Source organism: Dermacentor silvarum, chromosome 1 (genome assembly GCF_013339745.2).
Source record: "Dermacentor silvarum isolate Dsil-2018 chromosome 1, BIME_Dsil_1.4, whole genome shotgun sequence".
NCBI lineage: Eukaryota > Metazoa > Arthropoda > Arachnida > Ixodida > Ixodidae > Dermacentor > Dermacentor silvarum.
Window position 1 is genome coordinate 448,903,496 of NC_051154.1, and position 24,643 is coordinate 448,928,138.

A 24,643-nucleotide genomic window follows, 5' to 3' on the forward strand; every position below is an offset into this window, starting at 1 on the left:
AATTAGTAGAGAGCTATACGAAGCAAAGATAGTAGTTTAATGGGCCGTATAAACTTGTAAACATTCGCCTACTAACTAAATAGACAAGCACGGTGTTACGCGCGAACAGGTAAACATGAACGCATCTCGCTCGATGACCGCGGAAACTCGCTGTCAGAACGATGGAGTAAGGAGGCGTAGCTATATCCGCGAGCGAATTGACCTTCGTGCCGCCTCTCACTTCAAAGCGAACTAAACGCCGAAAACACGGCGCATACGAAGTTACCGGCTCTAGTTGAACATAGTTCCGGTCGCAAATCGCATTGAAGAGGAGGCGCGCACGCGCCCGTTTTCCACGTCGCAGATCGCTTTCGAGATACGACACCCACGCGGCCGCCGCCAGAACACTCACAATGTAAGATGCAGAAAAATTACAGATTGACAACGTATCAAGGGGAATTTAATACATGGAAGTCAATGTAGGATTTAGGTTGGGACCACGAAAACGCGCCGTAGCAGCCGAGAAAATGCAGCAGCATGGAAGGTTCTTTTTTTTTGGGGGGGGGGGGGGGGGGTTAACGTGCCAAAACCAGTTCTGATTATGAGGCATGCCTTAGTGGAGGGCTCCGGATTAATTTTGACCACCTGGGGTTTTTTAACGTGCACTACAACGCAAGCACACGGGCGTTTTTGCATTTCGCCTTGATCGAAAAGCGGCCGCCGTGGCCGGGTCCCGCGATCTCGTGCTCAGCAGCGCAATGCCTTAGCTGACTAAAGCGTGGAAGGTTTCAACAGGAGTTCCACTATTAGGAATTTTTTCTGGTAAAAATAAATTCATTTTGATTTTGTGTATGTTTTGATGATATAGCACTGAACTAAACAAATTGCCTACACAAGCACTGCTGCTGAGACCTTCGTTCTTACCAAGGCCATGAAATCACCTGCCCTGAAGCACTATGCAAACAGCTTTATTGCCTCCTAAACCTGGGCACGCTAACATACACCTATGTGAACAGTAAACACTTCTTTACTGAAGCAGAGAGAGTCTGAAGAATACAGCAGCAGCTCGAGAGGGAAGGAAGTGCTTACTGGAATCTCCACAGCCCAAGCTTCTCCGCCAAGCTTGCAGTTCATCTGAATAGCCACTTTAGTTGCCACTGACTTCAGATTTTTCTTGTTGCTGATGGTCCTGCCAAGCATCACCTGTGTGCACACTGCAACAGTAAAAGGGAAGCCCAGTCGTGAAGCTTAGAGAGCAACACAGCAAGAGACATGATGCAAGGAAAAGAACGAGCTGTGTCAAAGTCAAACCACTCACATCCCATGTCGACACAAGCCACCTTCTTGAGACTGTCGTAACGGTCTTTGCGATTGTTGGGGAACACTGCCATCAGCAGCTCAGTGTCCTTAGGAATGTTCTTAAGGCCATTTATGTAGCTGCCTACACGGTCATCATCCAGAGCAACTCTGTAAGCAAACAAACAAACAAAAAGTAAAAAATATTGATCCACAACAGCAGCTATACATTTGGCAGTTAAGAGACCACTGAGCACTAGTGCAACCCAAATTACCATTCACCCGCAAGAGTATGCCCAAAGGTCACATCAGCACCAGAGTTGCAAACACAGGACACAAACCGTGCTTCATGCCAACTATTGCAACTTTTGAGCACCACAAGTCCCATGCTGGAGATCATCTGTCGAAGCTGAAGGTGGCCTAGACTGCTGCTATACTCATCTGCTTTTTCAACATTTGTGCAGCATAGTATCTTTGTATGCAGGGATTCAGCCTGTCAAAAACCAATATTTATTCAATAATCATTTCTTTCGCCAACACAGGGTTGTGAGCGAACACAGTTTCAGGCGAACTGACAATCGCATGATGGGGGCTTTTTTCTGCTGTTGGGCCGATACTGTTGGAGTTTCTCGATTAATTTTGAACACCTGGAGTTCCTCAACGTGCACCGAAAGCATGGTATACAAGCACTTTAGCACGCAGCTCCCGTAAGTAAAAGTGATGAGAAGGAAGAGAGGAATTCTTGATCATCAGCTTGGGAGTCGAAAAACCCACCAAATTTTGTGTTTCAACATGTCATGCACCATGTCTGACACTGCTAGTTCCTTGAGAGTTAAAACCAAAAAAGTGCACTATTTCTTTTCCATAACTTTGTCACACATGCAACGTAAAACACGCAAACCACAAAGAGTGGCAACACTTCCCAGTGGTCCCAAAATGCGGAATTGTCAACAGATTGTGAATATGTACAATACTGTTATCAATGAAAACATGGCCCCTGGGTTCATGTCAAAATGTTGGACAGATTTGAGCCCAAGGAGCCATTCCAAACAGGATGAAATAATAGCGATTTAATTCAGTTTAATGCAAATAATAAGAAATCTCGATACGTACAACTGAGGCTGCTGCATGGTCACTCCCATCGGTGGCCCAACACACATCAGTTCGCGCACAAAGTCCTGAGCATTCTGCATGTCGCGACGTGTGCACACAACCACCCACGAACGAATCTGGATTGCTTTGAACATAGTCTTGTCACGCATCTCTCTCGAGAAGTCGGCAGTCATAGGGTTTACATTGGACTGAAAGATGAGGGGGGAAAATATTTTTCAGAATAAAAAGTTGCTGCTGTTGACAGTTTCTACATAAATGGAGGAAGGAAAAGCCATAGAAGTGGGTTAAATAGTCACTGGCTTATAGTTAACTCCTCTTAAAAAAGAAGTGCATTGATTCCGATTCCATGAGACCGAAAAAAAAAGGAAAAAGGTTTGGACTATTTCAATGTCACATTATCAAACAGACAAACATCCTTCTGGTGTCCACAGACCTTTACTTTGTTCATGATTATATTAAATTCATATTCTCTGCATGAAAATGACAATTTTCATTTTGTGCAAGTGATAAGTTAAAACTCCTGCAATGCACTTTTGTAAAACACCTGAAGCCTCTGAAGCAGCAAGTATGCCATGAGCGATTCTTCATCCAGACAGGCCTGCTTCTCACTACAACGCACATCGTTATTTTCTCACGAAGGTATAACCAAGTCAAGAGGTTGAGCAATTACGTAGTCAAATTGCCTCGTATGGAGTCAAACTCTTTCATGCAACTGCAAGAGAGTAGAAGAAACTCATCGTGATGCCTATGGGCATGCAGGCATGTGGCAAATGCAACATTACCCATGACACCAAACAAAAACTAACCACACGGCATTACCGATTCCATTTGGCATGTACAGTGCAGTCCATATATAACAATACCACATATAACGCTATATCGGTTATAACGATGAGTCGAGCTAAGAGTATCAACTTATGCATTAGGGCAATGAGAAAAAAAACCATATATAACGATATGTTATTCACCGCATATCGGATATAACGATTGAAATTTTGCTTCTGGGCGGTGTTTTTCATGCAGAATAATCAGGAAAATTGCGTTCCTACGTTGCCTTCAACCGAGACGGGACGAAAAGTTTGCCTACGCGAGTTCGTATCTGCCGCCATTACCGCGCAGCACATCCCGCCCAGCGCATCCCGCCCGCGCGCCGATTGCGGAGAGCATCGCAAGTTGGGAAAGCGTGCACAAGATGGCGCCAGCTGCTTCGCCCCCGCGTGTCACCGGCGGTCGCGCGAGGAGAGGGCGGAAAAAAGGCGATAAGCGAAGGCAACGCCTCCTCTGGCGAGGGGCGCCTGCGCTCCCTGCCGCGCGCTCTCTCAACGGAAGCAGCGGCAGGTGCACCCCTTGAGACGAAACTGATTTTGCAAGAGGGGGGATAAAGCGATAAGCAAGCGGCACCTGCGCGGCCTACGCTCCCTTTACATTCTCCCTCTCTCAGCGAGCGCGGAAATGCACCGCGGAAGCAGCGGGAGGTGCGCCGACAAAGCGCAAAGCTGCGTCGCTCGAGACGAAGCTGCAAATTTTGCAAGACTCGAAGTACAAGCTCGCGCAGTGGATGATATCGACGATTGTGAAAACCGGGAGCGCCACAATCATGAAGGCTAGAAGCAGTGTCCATGCCGATCAACGGAAAGGCGGACTTTGTGCGCCGGGACGAAACCAACATGGGTGAAACCAACACGGTGGAAGCCGCTGGCATTGCCGAACTCTAGGAAGATGTCGCTACTGACGATCATAAAGGCGGTGCTTCGATGGAGGAGTTTGTAAGTGCTGATAGTGCTGCCTCGTTCTGCGAAGAGAACTCCGACAGGGCGATCGTTGTCGCGACAGACGGCGGCGTTGTGCGACGGCGGCGACGACAGCAGCAGCAGTGACGACGAGATTGACATGCCCGTCATGCCAGTCTTTGACACCGACCCCGAGGTTCAACTAAAGTGCAACGTCGTCGATCGAGTCGCTCACTGAATTCATGCACGCTAAATTATAGCCACCAGTGTTCGCGCAGCAGATGGACGCGATGTACATGGCGGTTGTGAATCCGAAACTTCCGCGAAAGCAAGCACAGATTTCTATTTCAGCGTGCCTAACGATTGAGACGCTATTTAGAGCTATAAATAAAAGTTTCATTTTTCACCGCCTACTTTCTACAACGTCGATTTTTTAATCGCAAGTGACAGTTTCGGTTTCGGGACTGCACAGGTATTTTCGGCATTTTTTTTTCGGCAGTCCAGATATAGCGATGATCGGTTATAACGATTGGATTTCTCGTTTTTCTCGATATCGTTATAAGTGGACTGCACTGTACAATATAGATTTTTCATTTAGATTTAACAGATACTACATTGATTTCAACTTAACAGGTTTATCAATTTACCTTTAGTGTAATGAACAACACTCTAACACTTTTCTTTTAATAGACAAGTGAAGAAAAAAAGAAATTTTCAAGTTACCCTGACGTTGTTTCCGTGAATCACTCTTTCAGGCTGAACCTGGCGAGCATCAATTTCAACAAGGCTCTCTGAGAACTTCAGACCCCACTGGCCCATTTCCTTTACGACTTGCTGATTCCTGTAGAAAATCACAAGGTCAGCAAACCAAAAAACTGTGACAAAACTTCCCAAATATCCACATTGCATCTCAATACTCGACATAGTTGTACAGTAGGGGTTGGTAAAAGCAGAGTTTCTTTTATGCTTTCCAAGTGCTTATCACACAATGCCAATAATAATGCCAGGGCAGGGTTGACCACAACATTTAGGCCGCAACATTGCAAATTCGAACTTAATCAGCACCAGAAGTGTTCAGAAATTATGCCCCCCTTCCAACCTGCAGTTCTTTAACATGTGTTTAAATCCGGGTGCACGAGCTTTTTGCAGTCTGTCTGCCCCCACCAAAATGCAGTCCTCTGTGGACAGGAATTTAACATGCGGCATCGTGGTCAGCGCCAGAACACCATAGCCATTCAACAGCCAATCAAACATGCGATAACGCATCTAGAGAAGATGCTAGCACATGTGCCTTCGTAAGCAATTTAAGCAATTTTTGTAAGCAGATTCGTAAGCAATAAAGAATGACATATGGTCACTAAAGAGCCAGTCTTAGAAATATGAATGGTTTGTCACAGCATTCTTAAATGTTCAGGAAATAACCAGCAAAGAAATTAGGCACCTTTTCCCGCAATCTCGAACCTTAGGGAAATTATGAAACGCTCATCCACACACCTGCTCATGTTCCGCATGAATTCCTGGAGGTTGGCCACACGCTTTGCAGGATCAAGCTTCATCTCGCTGGCCAAGTCCTTCATTATGCTAAAGTTTGAACGAATGTCGTCCGTCAGCCCTGCGATCAGACAACAAAGAAGCAGGTGGCTATTCTCCACAAGAATGATGAATTGTACAAATCAGGTCATAGCACGTGCAGGCAGGTTCAGAACTAGACCACTTTCAGCCGTGATCTGAGGAGGTATTCTCGGCCCATTCACTTTTGGGGACGCTATCACTCCCGAGATACTTCGCATGACTAGGCTCAGTTGTGCTGGTGTCTACGGGTGGCAGCGTTCCAGGTGCTTTGCTCTGATGGCATGCTTAGCTCAGTGCCATGAATGCCTTTTTCCATATGTGTTGATGCATCCGTGGCTAATCAAGCAAAATCTTGAGAAAGCGATTGCATCTTTGAACAAATGAGAATAGCAACCCCGATCTTTACCAAGCCCCATTGTTAAATCGGAACCCATTACACAGGGCTTAGTGCAGAACTTGTAACTTCGCTATTGATGTTTGTGAGCTACACCTTGTTATAATGTGCAGAAGGTAAGCTTTCCACACATGCACAAGTAAACTAGAAATGCAGCTCAGTTCAAGTACTATTTTTACACAACAATTTTGCTATAACGACCCAAGTCCCTCCCCTTTGTACAGGCGAATCAATGCCTTCCGCTCACCAGTGAGGAAGCACAGCTCTGGAATGAGGTAGAGGTTGTCGGTGCGGCCAACCCTGATGTCTCGCTCCCTCGGGCGGCACACAAGCAGAGGCTGGTTGAGATCCCCGATATCATTCTGGTAGTGCTGCACATAGACAAGACTTGTGTGAAGCAGACATGGCTTCTTGCATCAGCAAGCCTCACTTCACACAAAGGCACAGACATGCAGGTCCATGTTCAAAGTCTTGCCGGTTTTGTACAATGCTCATTGCTGTAAACAAGTTACAGGCAGTGTTGTCCACCACCAAATTTCAACCTGTACTGTGGGGATTGAGCGAGGCGCCAGTGCCATTGCGCGGGCTTCACCTGTTCTGCCGTCCCTCGCCTTTCCCCCTCCGCTCCCAACCGGTTCTAGCGGTGGCGTTCCACTCGCGGTGGTTTGCGGTGAGGGTGGGGCACTGACATCACGGCGGCCACGTTTCGGCTGCTAGCGGTGGAGCAGGGCTCTCTTATCTCCGGGACCGGCGCAAAGTACGTTCATGCTTTCCTCTTGTCCGCCGACACATTTGTGACTAGGATTGGAGCTCGTGCATGGTGCCTTTGCCTCTGCAGGGAGCGCATACTTTATGCTGATTCTTTCCCGATGCTAAGCTGACGAGCGGTGCCTAGTGCTCACGCGAGGTCGTACCACGCCAAGCCGCACTTGCCGAAAGCCAAATCTGAAGGAGACTGCCCGAGCTCTCGCAAGTTGACCTATTGGTTATCGCCAGCAGCAAGTAGTATAGCCGCCAGCACTTTTCCTAGTGGGGTATCTCAGCTTGAGCGTGTGCTTTCGCAGCAACGTGCTATAGGCGCCTGTTTCTTTATTTTCGCCCTGGTGCGGGACCCCTTTGGATCCCTACCGCGCGGGCGTTTGTGCAGTGCTGCTGCCAACAGGTTCAATAAACGGTTTCCATCAACTCGGGGCTTTACTGTGTTTTTTTGCGTGCGTCGCTCGGTAGCCTCTTGCGACCTCTGAGCTCGCGCGCGAGTGGTGCTGGAGGCGACGGCTGACGCAGCCCTACAGCTCACTAAGCTCAAACCTGCGGTGGTTGGTGTCCTGTGAGACACCAAGAACCCACAATACTCAGTTTCATACATCAGGTGCAATGCTGTGGAAGCTACGCAAAAAGTATGGTCACCAAAATGTATCACTTCACGTATTCCGTCTATGCTTTGCTGCGGATAAGAGGCGTCTGCTCGCTCAAGCTCACACGTGAGGCTGCCACAACAGGCTGCAAATAAAAAAACCAAAAGCAAATTGAACTAAAACAATGTGTTAGCAGCAGTACGAGTACATGGTTTGTTTGTTTCTAAGGGTAAATTAATTTCTTCGTTCAGAACTAAGCTTATAACGTAAGTCCCGAGAGTTGTAAAAATCCACGCTATAAGTGGTACCGCGTTACAACCAAAGCATGCTTTTTTTGGCTTTTGCTTATGCCAAACGGGCAACTCACCTTTCAAACAATTTATTGCATATTCCACCCACACACACATGCAGCACAATCGCAACACAGCATAGAAACCAAGTTCCCCTAACAAGTGCGGCATCAGCGTAGAATGCTGTTATTTTCGTCTGGAGATGTGCACGCCCACGCTCCCACTCCTGAAAAAAAAACGAAAAAGAAAAAAAAAGGAGTGCGCCACCATTCTCCCCTGCACACCCTGCTTGGATGATACTATCTAGTTCACTCTAGACGCTGCTATAGTTCACTCTAGACGCCGCTGGTCTCCACACACGTGCCCACGCTCCCACTCCTGAAAAAAAAAAATCCTGTATGCCGGATTCTGTATGTGCGAGTGAAAGCGTGCTAGGGACGCATGCTTTCATGGAGAGCGAACATACGGCGGATAGCAAATGCGATGACTCTCGTCGTGAGGAAGGCCGTGGGGTTTGGGAGGGAGGGAAGGAAGGGAGGCGACGTTTAGCTACAGCACTCGATGCGTATCTTGCGACCACACGCAAGGGGAACTGGCGACAAAATCACCCACACGTAAGGAGGAAAGTGCGAAGGCAGCGCGGGAGGGAGGGGACGTGGCTTTCTTTGCAAGCCACTGCATACTTTACGCGGCTGAGGTCACGCGCACCGTATCTTGAAAGCGATCTCCACACGGCTCATCTGACCTTTGTATGCGCTGTGCTTTCGCCGCTCAGTTTCCGTTGAAGTGATAGACCGCACAAACCGTCGGTCGCTGCTCCTGCCGCATTTGCTCACGCTTGCGTTCTTACAGTGCTTGTCTGTGGCCGTCGAGTGCGATCTATTCATGTTTACTTGTGTGCGCTGACACCACGGTTGTTAATTCAGTTATTAAGCGGATGTGGCCAAGTTTATGCAGGCAATAAAGCTACTATCCTTACTTCGTATGTTCTACTAGAAAATATGTGTCACCTTTCGGGGGAAACTGCGACTTTTTGTTTCGCTTTTCGCCGCTGGTCTCCACGCGCGTGCCCGGCAGCCATGCTGCCGTGCTCCATGCGCCGATTTTATGGTCACGCGCTTAAAAGAACTGCGCTATAATCGGTATTCTGCTTCGCGGGCCTATGCAATAAACGGTCCGCCTATACATTGAGTGCTATGGGCGATATATCGGTGGTCAAAAATACCCACGCTATAATGGGTGGGTATTTGAAGGTCACACTTAATTTTTACTAGATTTAAGTTCTTCAGAGTGACTTCTTTCAAGATAAAACAAGCAAACACCGTATAAACGGAAATAGAGGTCGGCCCCTGACTGTCTTGCCCAGACAACTCAGTGTGCTAAAGACTGCTATGTAAGACAAGCGACTTCACATTTTTTTTTTCCAGGAAAAAATCTATATTCCAGTTTACGTGGCACTTTAGGTGACAAAAAACAAACATTTTGTTGTATGGAGTTTTGCACATGGATTATTGAATACATAAATAAATGAGCACGATTCATTCTTTGCAAATTGAATAAAATTCACACAACTTAATTTCATGTTTTAAATATGCAGCTGAATCACATCTTGACATAATTGATATCATTATACACTTTCTATCATCTGTTCAAGAGATAGACAAGGGGGGGTGGGGGTTAGATCCCTGCAAAGATGGCGGTGCAGTGGCCTCTGAGCCACCTCCAATGCAATGATGAAAGACCAAAGGAATGTAAATTGAAGTGCATCATGAGGAAATGCAGTACCGGGAATGCAGAGCCATAGCGAAAGCAAGGCATGCCACACAAGCTCCCACAAGTGAACATCAGCAAAAGAAAGCGGAGTGAAAAGTTGCTAGACAATATTTTCATTACAACCGATTTCATTGTCACAATGCCAACTCAGTACTGCCGATTCCCACAAGGAGGAGGAAGGTTCATGAATGGCAAACACTCATCCACCCAAGTGCAGCATGAAGCTACAGAGGAAATCTATACGAGTGTCCCAGAATAAAAGCCAAGCATTAGAAGAAAATTTGTCCTGGCCCAAGGATTGAATGCAAGAATGGCTTTCTGGGGCGGTTGCCCTTCATCTGAGCCAACCAAGAGGCTAGAAAATCGCATACCGAGGCCAAATTAACTCGAAGCACAGGGACACTGATATGTCCCGAGCTTCGAGTTGTCGTGGTTAGTTCAGATGATGAGCGACCACCCCAGAAAGGTGGAAAGGCGTTGGTCCTGGTTTGGATCCACAGACTGGGACAAATTCTTTAACTGTGAAGCTTTCTTTCTGAAACGCCCACACGAGTTTCCTTCATAGCTTCGTGCTACACTAGGGTGGATGACAATTTTTACCTTTGAGGTTTGGCAATGTATGCCTTATAGGTGTTACGCTGAAGATGTGTTTACGTACGTCCTTGTAGTACTTGAGATAAGTGATTGGCCCCTCTTTCGTTTCAAAAGTCTGCTGTGGGTTCTTTGTCCAGTCAATGTCATCAACACGGTAGGTCTTATTGTTGTACCTGCATAGGGACAAAACAAGCACCAGCAGCAGGGTGAGTATAATGCATGCAGCCTCAAGTAACGCTAGATGACCCAATGGGAGTACGGTTAAAAAAGGAGTCACCTGGTCATGACAATGCAGCCAACCACAGCCTTTATGGCTTCATCCTTGTAGTTGGCGCAAGCTGTCTGCTGCAGAGAGCCAAGAAGGTGGAGAACGTTCTCACTGCGAAGCACCTTGTACACCGTGTCCACCACCATTAAGACGCCACCATCATGCTGACCGACAGCAGTTGTCAGGCCTTCCCAGATTTCTAGCCTGCACACAGCAGAGCCATAAGCACGAAGCAAATACCCATGCTTTGGTCTACGATAACGCAGCTGCTTTCTGTTTTATGCCATATTCTTTGACAAGACAGGGGCAAGAAATATTGGTGAGACCTTGCCTTTCTATTACTGTTCAGCTGAACATATTTCCCAAGAAATATTGGATACTGCAGACAGCTATAAACAATCTGCACAAAACAACCAATACTAATGCTGTCGTGAAGTCAAGGTTGCATGCGTGACGTCTACACTACGTGGCGATGTACACTGGCATATGGGATGGTTGAACATGAAATGCACCCGCAGCCTTGACTGTCACAATATTTCAATGAGGGCGCAACCTACATCGACTTTACTTCACAGAGGGTTGCCAATTCACGCGACACATTGAGAACAAAATCCACTTCTTTTGCCATCAAAACCCCAGCTGTCCATCACAATAAAAACTGTCAACTTCCATTTAACTCTACTGCCATTTTGAGGCTTGAATGCCCCACCACACACACCCTTTCACTAAACTTTACGTTACCACAACATTCCATACCACAACAATAACACAATCAGCGGGAAAAGCAAGAAAATGTGCTTTTGCGAAAATATCATTCTTGCTAAACGAGATGGCACAGGCAGGGGGGGACGCATCGCAAAGCAATACTTTACTGTAAAAATAGTGTTAGCCTACATTTGCAAGCCATGCTCGAGGCTGTAGAACCACATTGCTGACAGCACAACGTGCACCCCATGCATGAATCAGCAATGGCAGCACTGACATGGAGCAGTATTCTGTCTAGTGCTTTCGGAGATATGATCACTTTCACGAGATTTCAGCTAGCTCTACACCGGATGCAGAGCAAATTGCATCCCACGCACACAACAGCATTTCTCCAGTGCACGCTATCATCCATAGATGCCGGCATTCCAGGTGCAGAGCACAAAAGTGATTGTATCTCTTATCACTAAAAGTGATCGACCGAGAATTCAGCAACTTCGCACAAATCTACACACAGCAACGCCAAATCTGCACACAATGCCTATTGGGCGGTACCGAAATCAGCGTTCTTAAAGTGGGGGACGGGTGTTCTCGGACGAACACTTTCGGAGTCGCAATACCATGCCTCTGGCCATGATTGAGAACTGGGGCCCAGTTCTCAATCATGGCCAGAGACATGGCTGCCCACGCTGCGGGCGCCATCTCAAGCACCATAAACCAGTGCACGTCAGTGGGACATTGATCTTCTTATTTTGCCACAGATTTTACACTGTGCTAGGTATACAAAAAAGTAATCACATGTCAAGAAGGGATGCAGCCACACCTTTTGGAATGGGCAATCAGCAAACTAGACAGTGGCCATGACATGTATTCGGTGCACGCGATGGCTCCCGGTGCATTGATGTTCTTGGGAACAAAAAATTAATTAATTAAATTATGGGGTTTTACGTGCCAAAACCACGACCTGATTATGAGGCACGCCGTAGTGGGGGACTCCGGAAATTTGGACCACCTGGGGTTATTTAACGTGCATCTAAATCTAAGTACACGGGTGTTTTCGCATTTCGTACCATCGAAATACGGCCGCCGTGGCCTGGATACGATCCCGCGACCTCGTGCTCAGCAGCCCGACACCATAGCCACTGAGCAACCATGGCGGGTGATGTTTTGTGAACAGAAATGGCAGCGGCTTTGCAAGCATATTGGGACAGCATTCTTGTAATTTAAGTGGAGTGAAAATGCAGGCTGAGCACTTTTTGTACTCTGTTAGTGTTACACATGCAAGCAATATGGGGGCTAATGTTCTGACAGATTTCGTTGATGCAAGATATAGTGGAATCTCGTTAATACAATCTTCACTGGAATCGGAAAATAAAGCGTATCATCTCAAAATCGTATCATCCAACGTATTATCCAACCAAATCGCATTAGTGGGGAATGAAAAAGAAACTTATCCCGAAAAACGTATTATGCAGAATCGTATCAACGAGATTCCACTGTAGTGACTGACATTTTGTTGCCAAGAGATACAAAATGCATTGAATCATATGGGTGTTCATCGAGGTTCCAAAATTTTGTTGTCTCGAGCCTTCGTTATCGCAGCGTTAAACTGTAAGTCAATAGAACTTCAGTTTGCCACTAAAGTGATAAATTCAGATCAAAAATAATAGTAAGAGAAATATTGCTCAGAATCTCACCCGTGACGACTGATTGGTTTTGGACCAGTAGTGTTGAAGAACTGACGTCGGATCTGAACAAACTGCATGCTCTCCAGGTTCCTGGATAAGGGAGCGAAAATAGTATGTGCACTATTAATCGTAGAGCAGAACAAGTCCTACATGCATACCTATGTTTCGAGAGCTTATGTCACCCCTACAGTAACAACAAGAATAATAATAAATTAGAATCTTCACCTGCGCATCTGAGTGTTGAAGATTCTCAGCAGCTCTGGATTGTTGGGCGCAAGCTCCTGGACATGCTTCACAATGATGCTAATTTGAGCACCATCAGTGCGACGCTGAGAGTACAGCTCTGTGACCTGAAATCAAGTTGGGATCGATATACCTTGGCAAATTTCTCTCGCATTCTATGCCGTTACCCTGATTTACAGATGCACTGGCTGAAAGCGGCAGTAACAGCAATGCCACAGTAAGTAAACCTGTTGCTAATATTTAAAGAATAACAAAAGTTGTGGCAAAGGCAGTTATTGAACTACCTATACACAGTTACCTTTAAAACTGCAAACAATGCACGCAGATGACTGAGTTATTAAGGGGAGATGCGCGTTCTAGAATTAGTTTTATTAATTTTGGTATGAATTGGATGATATTTAAGGGGAGACACGGGTCTTGAAATCGCCAAAAATAGCAAAAGGTACATTTTTGGAAAAGTGCATTTTCACTACGTTTATACACTCAAGAATCCCACCTTGAAGTATAGAAGGTATATTTTATCGGAAAATAGAAAAAAAAATGTGCTTATACGGGCCAAGGTGGACGCGAAATTAGCGAAAATTGGTCAAAAATGTTTGAAATTCGCACCGTTGCCATTTGCGAACATGGTGGACGGCGGCCGCCATTTTGGGTTTGTTTGGAAGCTGTTTTCCTTGTGCACATTTTGCACCATTTCAAAATCGCATCGGCGAGAGGAAACCGATGCTATTGTGCCATTTCTGAAGGATGCATCCATGCCGCTGATTGGCCAAAGCGCGCACACCCCCAGCGCGCTTCCCTCCTATTGGTTTAAGCGCCAGTTGGCGTGCTGATTCTCGCGCGCTCGACCGACAGCGCGTTTCACTGCGTTTGTTTCTCTGATTTCATCAACCCTGTTCACGCTTGTTCGGCCGCTTGCGCCTCAGTAACGTTTGATAAGGTGCATTCATTGCTGCCCGAAGGCTGGAGGGAATTATCGTCTCAAGGTTACTATGCGCCACGCGTTTGACAAGTAAGCGGCCGTGAAATGCACGATGGAAAGCAGCTAGCCCTTGCATGCTCCCGGAGTTTCCGATCTGCCTGGAGATTCTTCCGGATCGAGTTCCGAGCTGCAAGCTGGCACGTCTAGCGTCAACACTTGGGCTGCCTACGCCTCGCGTGTTGGTACAGACTGTGTAGACACCCATTTTCTTCATGAATGATGAAAGTAGCGAGCGCGCTGCGAGCGCCGGTAACATGAAAACACGCCTGGCTTCATCATGAAAGGACGTGAACCACCGCGGAACTGAATTTGCAATTGTGGATTTATCTGTCATATCCCGGGTGTGGCAAGAAAGTGGTGATGCTTTGAAGGGACTTCGCTAAGGAGTATGGGCTCGCGGGCTCTGTGCCAAGCTTGTGTTGGAGTGCTCCTAGACCTGTGGCATGAGCGAACGATGGTCGGTGGTTTCACATGTCCAACAAGGACCACAAAAACAGAAATGCTGTGACAAGCAAGCTTGCAAAGAGGCACAAGCCTCGCGCCCTTTCCGTTGGTGCTTCGACGCCGCGGTGCACGTTCGCGGCGTCCATACAGTAGGAAGGCTACAGTCTTGGGCTACTATAGGTCTAGGTGCGACCTGTGCTGAATGCACAATTGTGCGAGTGTGGAAAATATTTTTTGGTAATTAGAATTCTGGGATTTTACGTGCCAAAACCACAATATGATTCAGGAATAATTTTGACCACCTGGTACGCACTACAACACAAGTACACGAAATTTCTTTCTTGCTTTTCGCCTCCATCGAAATGTAGCCACCACGGGAATTTGATCCTGATTTAGTGTTCTGGTCATAAACTTTATGCAAAAGACATATTTTGTTGTTACTATGAACTCTATGCAACTTTATTTGAACAGGGATGCAATTTGTGTGCCGCCTGATCAACAAGGATCTAAAAGAGAAATGTGAAGTGGCTGGTGCTAGCTTTCTAGCATTGCTTTCAATGACTGTGCATGATGTTACAGCAAGTATCTCAGTGTTATTTTTGCACAGTGGCCACGTATTTATCATGAATTTGCTGCAGAAGGACAGTGCTACGTGGTGATGCAATTCATATTGCCATATTGCTTGGCTAATAAAAGTTAGTATGAGCTGAAACTTCAGACTCGTTTTGATCAATTTCATTAGAGAGTTTCAAGCGTGAATTTCAGTGGAGGCTACATTTAGATGGAGGCGAAGAAAGAAAGTTCGTGGACTTGTGTTGTAGTGCATACCAGGTCGTCAAAATTAATCCTGAATCGTATCATGGTTTTGGCATGTAAAATCCCAGGATTAAAATTGACAAAAAATATTTCACACACTCGCACAATTGTGCATTCAGCACAGGTCACACCTAGACCTATAGTAGGGCAGGACTGCAGGCAGGATATGTTGCTGGCTTGTGCCTCTTTGCAAGCTTGCTTGTCACAGCATTTCTGCTTTTATGATCCTTGTTGCACATGTGAAACCACCGACGATCGTGTTCAAGGCATCGATGCACCATTTGCGCATACCACAGGTGGAGCACTCCAGCACAAGTTTGGCACAGAGCCCGTGAGCCCATACTGCTTGGCAGAGTGCCTTGAAAGCCTCAACGCTTTCTTGCCACACCCGTGATATGACAAATAAATCCACGATTGCAAATTCAGTTCCACTGTCGTTACCGTCCTCTTTCCTGTCGACGCCTAGCACCTCGAACTTTTGCTCCGTTGCGGACTGCGAAGCCAGGTACTTTTTCGTGTTACCAGCGCTCGCTGCGCGCTCGCTACAGAGGAACCTCGATTATATCCCCCGGTTATGCAATGACCCGCATTTTACGACGAATTGGTTAGGTCCCGGCAAAACCCCCACAGAAATAATGCATAAACCTCAATCAAACGACGCAATTTTTCGCCCACCCCCCCTCGTACAACGCCTCCGTCGGTACCGGCCGTGGAAAAAAAAAGAAAAAGTTTGAAGCACGCAGGCTGGCATGTAAGCACACTGCATGCAGCTGATAACAGGCATGCAATACCATATTTACCCGAATGTAATGCTACCATGATTGTAATGAGAGAGACGACTTCCCAGTCACGCAAAATAAATGCTATCACGTAGTCACGCTATCAGCGCCAAGAGCGCTGTCGGCCGTATACTTTGAGGGGTTCGGTGCTGGGTCAAGTAGAGTCTCACGAAACCAAAACTATCTCCAGACGTGATCGCCCAAGAATCATATCATCTTCCGTGCCATCGAGCTTGTTCGAGATTTACGTACTTCTTCAAAGACCGCACATTTCATTTGGGGTCAGTACCAGGCCACTTCAGGTTCCACAGAGCCTTTCTGACTGGCCTGGCACTTAAAGGGGGCCTGCCGCTGGTGCCACCATTTGCAATTCGTCAACGTCGAGACACAGAGCCACGGCAGACTTTCCTAGCTCCTCTGCCATCAAAACTGCTCGTCTCTGGAAGCGGACGTCATACCGAATGCGCTGCGTTGCCATAATGTTGTGAATGAACGGAGTCGAACAGCAAAAGTCCTAGTATTGTGGCATCGCAACAACACAAGCACAGCGAAAACAGCGTCTATTCCAATCAAAAATAAGTTCCGACTTCGGTAGACTTGTATATGGATTACATCGAGACGTATGTTACAGGTTGCCAACATAGCACTAGAAATCATAGGATTTAGAGCATTTGTTTTAAAGTAGCCAGTTTTGTTGTTATTTGACTGCAATGTGAGGGTTCAGTTCAAGCAACAAAAATCATGAAAAATATGCACGTTACATCAATTCGGTTTTTTCTTTATAATTTAATCTACCTTCCTTGGAGCAGTGTAGGTTCGTGTCACAGGCTTATTCAGGTGGTCTGTACCAGTTTTTTGGGCAAGACTGAGCGTCACTGCCTATATTCTTACTTTTTCGATTATACGACGCCCGGATTATACGACAGTGTTGCATGGTCCCTTGAAAGTCGTATAATCGGGGTTCCACCGTACTTTCATCATGCGTGAAGAAAACAGGTGTCTACACGGTCTGTGCCAACACGCGAGGCATAGGCAGCCCAATGTTGACTCTATACGTGTCGGGTTGCAGCTCGGAATTCCATTCGGAAAAATCTCCAGGCAGACTGGCAACTCTGGGATGCCTAGCCGCTTTCCGTCATGCATTTCACTGCCGCTTACTTGCCAAACGCTTGGCACGTAATAACCGTGAGACTATGATCCCCTCCAGCCTTCGGGCAGCGATAAGGGCACCTTATCAAATGTTGCCGAGTTGCAAGCGGCCAAACAAGCATGAAGAGGGCGCGATGAAACCACAGAGAGAAACAAACGCAACAAAACGGGATACTGGTCGAGCACGCGGGAATCTGCATGCAACAAACGGCGCTGGACTAATGGGAGCGAGGTGTGCACGGGTGTGCACGCTTTGGCCAATCAGCAGCACGGATGCATCCTTCTGAATTGACGCATCGCAAAAGCGCCGGTTTCCCCTCACCGACACTATTTTGAAACGAAGCAAGAGGCCCGTACACGCGTGATTTTTTTCTATTTTCCGATAAAATTTACTTTCTACATTTCACGGAGGATTTCTTAATGTATAAACATAGCAAAAATTCACTTTTCCAAAATTGCACATTGAGATTTTTTGCCATTTCAAGACCCGAGTCTCCCTTAACATAAAGCAAAGCACAGGCAATAAATATGCCATGATGGAGAGTAAATCATTTTTCTTACCCAACGGGTCCTTCAACAACCAAATTATTCTCTGTTAAGTATTATAGTTGCCCACTAAATGCATCAATTCTTTACAAATAAATCGCACGTCATCGGTGCAGCCTACGGAATAAAATAAGAGTTGCACAGGCATTGCCTTCTCACCATCAGGAGACTTTCAAGGCTCCTGATCAATTAATTATGGGGTTGTATGTGCCAAAACCACGATCTGATTATGAGGCACGCCGTAGTGGGGGACTTCGGAACTTCGGACCACCTGGGATTCTTTAACATGCACCTAAATCTAAGTACATGGGTGTTTTCACATTTCTCCCCCATAGAACCATAGAAATGCGGCCGCCGTGGCCGGGATTCGATCCCATGACCTCATGCTCAGCAGCCCAACACCATAGCCACTGAGTAACCACGGTGCATAAGGCTCATCAGGGAAACTTTACCGCTAACAGAATATTGTTTTCCTAAAATCTGACTAAGCCCTCATAAAACTGGAACAAGCCTGAATTCGTAAACTTTACATAAAGTTGGGGCAGGTGTAGTTTCTTCCTCTTTTTTTCACAGAGAAAGCCAGCAGAGAGCACACAGAACGACATCAAAACTCACTTATCAATGGCCACACACTTTCTGTGCAAGGAAATTATTGCACACCAAAGCACACTCAGGGGCAATCCTGAATCACAAGATAAAACAGCAACAGTTGATGTCCTTACCTTATGCTCCAGTCGGGTTGCGCTCTTCAAATCAGACATGCCATCAAATATATAGCTCCCACCAAACCGATCACGATGGTCTCGCAAAAGAGCACCACGAAGACGAGACGACTCAATGTTTGGTGCAAATTCCACATGGTACTGCTGAATGACCCAGCTGGGCATTGTGAGCAGACGGAAGTAGTTGGACAAGAGCTTAACGGGGTTTCCAGTCGTACCTGAAACCAAGAAACAGTGAGAAACATTGCTAATTTCCAAAGAAGAACAGCACATAGAGGAAATGATGCACCATGGAACTTGTGTACACATTACTGCACTTTGTTACCTACAATGCATGAGCACATCCGGAAGCACAGTTACACTGCATTTCATATTGAGCACAACTACCCAAGTGCACTAAGGGGATTCCTGCATCCCCCGGACATTCGTTTCCACAACATAACTCAAGTCTCTTGGCTTTTGGATACCCCACATAACACGCACCCAGCGGAGGAAGTATGTGTTGCAGCAACCATGACGAGTGTTCAAATGGTAGCACCACCTGACAGCGTGGATAACTAGGGTACAAGAAGAGCTTGCTTCCCTCTGTCATCAGGACGGCAATGCACACAGTGTGCATGCTTGTTTGCCTTGTTTGCGTAACTCACAGAAGGCTTCAATGTCCAGCCTCAGAGTGGCACTCTCATGGACAAAATCAATCACCTGGACACGCCTCAATTCACAAGACAACACCTGTGAACGACTCTGGCATAGGTGTCAGTAGCGCACCCAGGATCTCTGCCAGAGGGGGGGTTGACAGTTTGCCAATACCATCTAAACAGCACTAATTTCAATTTCTTCACGGCAAATTGTCAAAAAATGCACTTTTTGCGAGTGTGCAGACGATTTCGCGTCTTACATTTTAGTTGCAGTACTCAAATGCACAAGGAAAGAAAAGGGGTTAAACAAAAGGGGGGCTTAGGTCGGCCTCAGGAGGGGGGTTACAACCCCCGAAACGCCCCCCCCCCCCCCCCCCCCGTCGGTGAGGTATTCAACATGGGCAAACATTCTGCGCTTGGTATGCTTGCTTGGCAAACAGAACTGAAGTCGATTCCTCAGCGTGTCCGATTCATTGCTTTTGGCTGACTTGTATTCCTGTACAGAATTTCACACTGTGTTGTCATTTACTTTCTTAACAGTACGTGAGGCCTCACAGTGCATGTGCACAGCACACACACACACACACACACCACACTGCAAGAAATCCAGACATCCCATGAACAAAAGTGCAGAGAGAGACTCTGAGAGGAGGGAAAGCCAGTATGATAGGGCCCCCATCTTGTGGCATGGAACGGGAACATGCTAGGTTGCCGTGGTAAATGTGGTTCTGGCACAGCTGTGCTTTTAGCCAACCGCTCATTGAAACATGTCCACAGCAATGCAAATGTTCTCTTGAAAACAGCCATGTATTCTTACCAGCAAACACTTGCAAAAGGACTATCTGTCTGTGCTACTGATTGGAGATGCCCTGGGTGGAAGTTCAGTCCAAAAGAAACAGAGGGTAAGCAGAGGAGAAGCTACAACCAGCCTTGCTCAGTATCAACCACCATGCTGCTTTCACGCACCTTTCTTGTCCGTGATGCGCTGGGGACGAGTGGCAAGAATGGCTATTTCATCACGGCGACCACGTCGAGCACCTTGGCCAGCAGTGTCACCACCAGCCAAGCTCATGGCCCCCATCTGTTCGATGGGCGACTGCAGAGGGACCACCTCCCCAGGCCTTGCCATCACTCCAGCAGGACGATGGCCAGCCCGTCCGGTCGGAGGCATCTGCGGTAGCGGCGCCTGCTGCTGCGGAGGACGGCCAGCCATGCCACCAGGCGGCTGCTGCTGGTATGCGGGAGGCTGCTGCTGGTAGGCAGGTTGCTGCTGGTAGGCAGGTTGCTGCTGATACCCAGGTTGCTGCTGGTATCCTTGTGGCGGCTAGTGAATAGGATCAAACTCAAAACTATAGTTTAAATTTCATCCCACAAATCTAATGTTTCTCGCAGCAAGCAAAGGAACTCGCGCATGGTACAATGGTACGTTGACCAAACTCAAAGCATTTTCAATCAGCAGTACCTACGAGTAAAAGACTTCTTTCAACGGCATGCATATCTACTGCTTATGAGCTTTCCATTTCCGTGTTCATTAACACAGCGTGTGGCATTGCTGATTAGCTAAACACAGCATGTTCTAAGGCCATTCCAAGCAACTAGGTGTGATGAGTCCACAACATACAACACCATGCTCACCTGAGATCGTCCAGCACGTTCAAAGCCAGGCCTTCGCATTGCGGACTCCTGCTGCGTTGGGGCCGTAGTGCCACGGGACTTGCCTCGCGACCGGCCTCTTGCTCGTCCCGTTGGCTGAGACATGTCTGCGAATGGCCAGCACAATACACTATGACAATGATGGTGACAGCATACGCAAATGAAGTTAAGTGCACTTATGGGGAGTGCACTTTGGGACCTTGAGTGACACTTTCGGCTACGGGGTTCTAAATGGGAAAACAGAGCGACAAGCCACCTCTGGGCTGAGGGTTGAGCGCACACCACACAGTCGTACTTAATAGACAAGCACCAACAGTGCTCGCAGTGATTTGTGCTGTGAGTTGTGCTGCGATAGCTTACCGTTACAGCCGTAACAAAGTTTTTTGTGCAGCTTTCTGAATGGTGCACAAAAATAAAATACCGTTTCAAAGAACTATACCCAAGGATCTCACATTCTTGTGAATTTGGGAGAATGCCCGGTTCATGAAAATGAGGCCTCCACACTGAATTCAGATTTTGCAATTTTTTCCTTCCTGAAGTATCCATTTGGCAAAGAAGCTACCGAGTGACATACGCATAAAATAATAAATGGAATCTAAAATATGAACTTTTGGACCTCTGTCGATCTTTCGTGGAATCACCCAAGTATGGTTTTTAATGCCTGTTCATGCCACAGCAAATTATGTCTCAACAGCCAGCCAGTCACTGTCAGGTGATTACTAATGACATAATATTGACTGGGCACAACTTTTACGACAGTTTAGTAGGCAAACCGCATATACTATTATGAGACGTAGTGCCTCTGCTAGCTTTAAACGGAACGAACGCTCTGGTGATGAACCAATGCCTGCTTAATAAAAAGGAGGCATTGGATGAACACGTGTCTCCCATCCGTGTCTGCGCAGCGTCTACAGTAAAATGTCAGCGTGCGGATGCATGCGTCGATTTGAAATAACTCGAAGAAACTAATTTGCATATGCAAACAAAGAACTATGCGAGGTACGTAGTTCATGCAACGCGTAGGTACTACAGGAACGCGAACGTGCAGTTATCTAGCAACGCCGAACGCGGGTCATCAGAGAAACAAAGCATGCATTTACAGTAGCACGTGACACAGCTATGAAAATGACAAAGCTTGAACATAAAACAGAGCGACAACACAACTAATGACTGACATATGTCGCTTATGACAAGACACCGCTGTTCCAGCCGCTCAACAGGGATGACACAGCCTAATTTTTGCAGCACATTCTAAAAAAAGGACGCACTGACGGCAAACAAACAATGGCAACTGAAGTTGTTACCATGCTTGTTTTGTAATAGACGCAACAGCACGACTAAGTTCAAACAGCATGCGCTATAGCCTTCGAGAAGGAGCTTATAGCACATCAGGAAAGATATGCTTCGGCCACTGAATATCAAGAATTTGGTAAGTCACTCGGAAGCCGAGAATCAGTGTTTAGGCCTAGGAACAGCAGTGTGGAATCATAGGCTACGATAGAATGGCCTCAAAGATGGCTGCCACAATATTTCAGATGTCGACTCCCTTAAAAATTAAGAAACGGTAATACGCCCGCGTGCGACACGGTACAATCACCTACTTGAATATGCAGAAATGAGAAGTCTCAATCAGGCAAGAAAACTGCATGGAACCAGACGCTGCCCAAACGCGAAAGAGCATGGAAACAGAAACATGCTTTACGCAATACACACAAAATTTCTAAACAAGCATGTTATGAGAGTGCACTCATGGAGTGCTAAACAATTTATCTTAAATTATTTGACGACGCGTTTACCTCGGAGAAGACTTGCACATGCAGGGAGACGCAGACCTGTCTGGAGCAGTGTCGCAGCGAATTTCTAACACATTTGCTACCACTGTCGAATGCATACGTTGTTGGCTCAAAACCATGGCTCATCCACCTCGACTAAATGCACTGTATTTCGTCCTTTGCAACCTTACAAATTGCTGTCGATAAGCGGGAAACAAATACGTACCATTTCAAATTTGCAAGGAGCAACAAAATCTTCTTGAGACACAATTGAAGCAACCCACAACTATATCCAATACACAAAAGTCCTGCGTGAATATTTTACGGACACAAAGACCTACATTTAATCCAACCGCAGTACTTTTGTGCCGGCAAGTGCACATGCAACCTCGTCAAGACTTGCCAGACCTGAACCTGAAAATGCCCGAGCAGTGGCACAAACTACGCCGGAGACATTCAAGAGCGATGGCAGTAATTAGCAGCCAAGAGGGCACGCACAACCACTCTCATTCGCCACTATTTATCTGTAATACCTCTGATACAATGTTTAAGTTGCCGGAATGCAGCACCCCCAAGCAGCGCTGCCTTTTTGTGTTGCTGCTGCGCCATGCCTAGCGGGCAAAGTGATAAGCGGCCGCGGTAGTCGGCGTTCAGAGGCAATAAACATGCGAGTTCATCAAGACTAGGCGTGCTTGGCCTGCTTCAGTGGCTGCACTTAGCGGGTCAACTACTAGGCATGCTTGGCCTGTTTCTTTGGTTGCTGCACTTCGCAGGCCAACATGGTTCACATTCAATGAGCCATACACAATTGTATCAACCTCTACCGAATGTCCTGGTGGGAAAAACTATGTTAAATGTAATGGTTCCGAATGGATCAGTTGTTACTGTTCCTCATACTAAATAGATATTACCATGCGTCGTTGCTTTACTTTATACCAGTTAGTTTTCAATGCATTATGCATTATCGTTATTGGTGAGTCATCACTGTATGCAAAATTCCACAAATGGCCTCATGTCTAATCAGATTTTGAGCGTGCATCACGAAGAGTGTTGTCCATTCTCAAATGGACAACAATAGTATACAATAATAGGGGAGTGTCCAAAGCACCGGCTCCGGCGAGGGCCTTTTTCTAAGAACTGCCGCGCCGCGCCGCTGCTGCCCCGGATCAGTGGGCTTTTCGCGCTCGCGAAGTTCGCGGAAAGCGAGGGTCGTCTGCTACGCACTGTAGTTTTTTGCGTTCAATTTGCATGCAGAACACTTAAGGTCTAACTTCAACAGCATGGTGTTGCATGGAGCTTACCCATCTTTGAGCGTTGTCTTTGTGCTTGGGCAGCAAGAGAATGCAAAAACTAGTGTGGCAAACTCATCAGCGCGGCCTAGCTCCGGTGCTAGAGTTCGGGCACATGCATAGAAAGCGCTAAATGAGCCCGCACAAGGAAAAACGTAAAAAAATAAGGCATTCGCATGGGTACGCGGGCAATATCACCATGCTTGCAAGTATAAAAGTAACGAAAAAACTAAATTACTCGAGCAGTCAAGTAAAATACGTGCGTGCAGTGACAGCTTCGCTCACCACTACGAGTTTTCACTCACGGTCATTAGTGGTTTACAGGCATATGCATTTGTATTTATTTGACATTTTTTAGCCTCGACAATACTTTATTATGGACAGAGCACAGTGAGAAGGTGTGGGGGAAATGAGAAAGAGCAGATACGGCCCTAAAACCGCAATATTGTTGGCTTATTTCGCTTCAGAGATAGCGTACATGAACAATTCTTGCAGTACGCTATCTCTTTAACACAAACTTCGCGCAAGATGTACCTTAAGGCGTTAACCATGAGCGATGCATGTTTCAAATTCAGACATTCAAAAGAAAAGCCATTCCAGCCAATAGGTAAACAAGCAAAAAATAGGTAAACAAAAATATATTTTTCTACATTGAAATGAATAGATAGCTACTACCATTCACTCATTTATGTAAATGTTATTGTTGCAATGGCCTTGTTTTAATAATCCGTGAATCCTCTCTGAAATTACCAACATGTAACTTCTCACGATACCATAGTTATTCCTTAACGTGCGATTTTTTACGTAAGCTAACAACCAATCATGGCGCATGACGATATGTGTGCTTGCATTATAT

At 46.5% G+C, this 24,643-nt stretch overlaps 1 protein-coding gene across 1 annotated transcript in view; it reads right to left on the reverse strand.

Moving 5' to 3' along the window:
• The window catches only part of LOC119437755 (piwi-like protein 1), a 47,683-nt gene extending 26,850 nt beyond the window's left edge, over window positions 1-20,833 (reverse strand). The window contains exons 1-13 of the mRNA XM_037704732.2: window positions 20,709-20,833; window positions 20,040-20,397; window positions 18,436-18,653; window positions 12,980-13,104; window positions 12,764-12,844; window positions 10,374-10,568; window positions 10,161-10,269; window positions 6,332-6,455; window positions 5,613-5,730; window positions 4,842-4,959; window positions 2,389-2,576; window positions 1,298-1,446; window positions 1,069-1,193 (exon numbers count right to left, since the gene is read on the reverse strand). Of these exons, the coding sequence (XP_037560660.2) occupies window positions 1,069-1,193; window positions 1,298-1,446; window positions 2,389-2,576; window positions 4,842-4,959; window positions 5,613-5,730; window positions 6,332-6,455; window positions 10,161-10,269; window positions 10,374-10,568; window positions 12,764-12,844; window positions 12,980-13,104; window positions 18,436-18,653; window positions 20,040-20,397; window positions 20,709-20,831 (2,031 nt within the window). The 5' untranslated portion in view covers window positions 20,832-20,833. The remainder of the gene's footprint in view (window positions 1-1,068; window positions 1,194-1,297; window positions 1,447-2,388; window positions 2,577-4,841; window positions 4,960-5,612; window positions 5,731-6,331; window positions 6,456-10,160; window positions 10,270-10,373; window positions 10,569-12,763; window positions 12,845-12,979; window positions 13,105-18,435; window positions 18,654-20,039; window positions 20,398-20,708) is intronic.
• Between the last annotated feature and the right edge of the window lie 3,810 nt (window positions 20,834-24,643).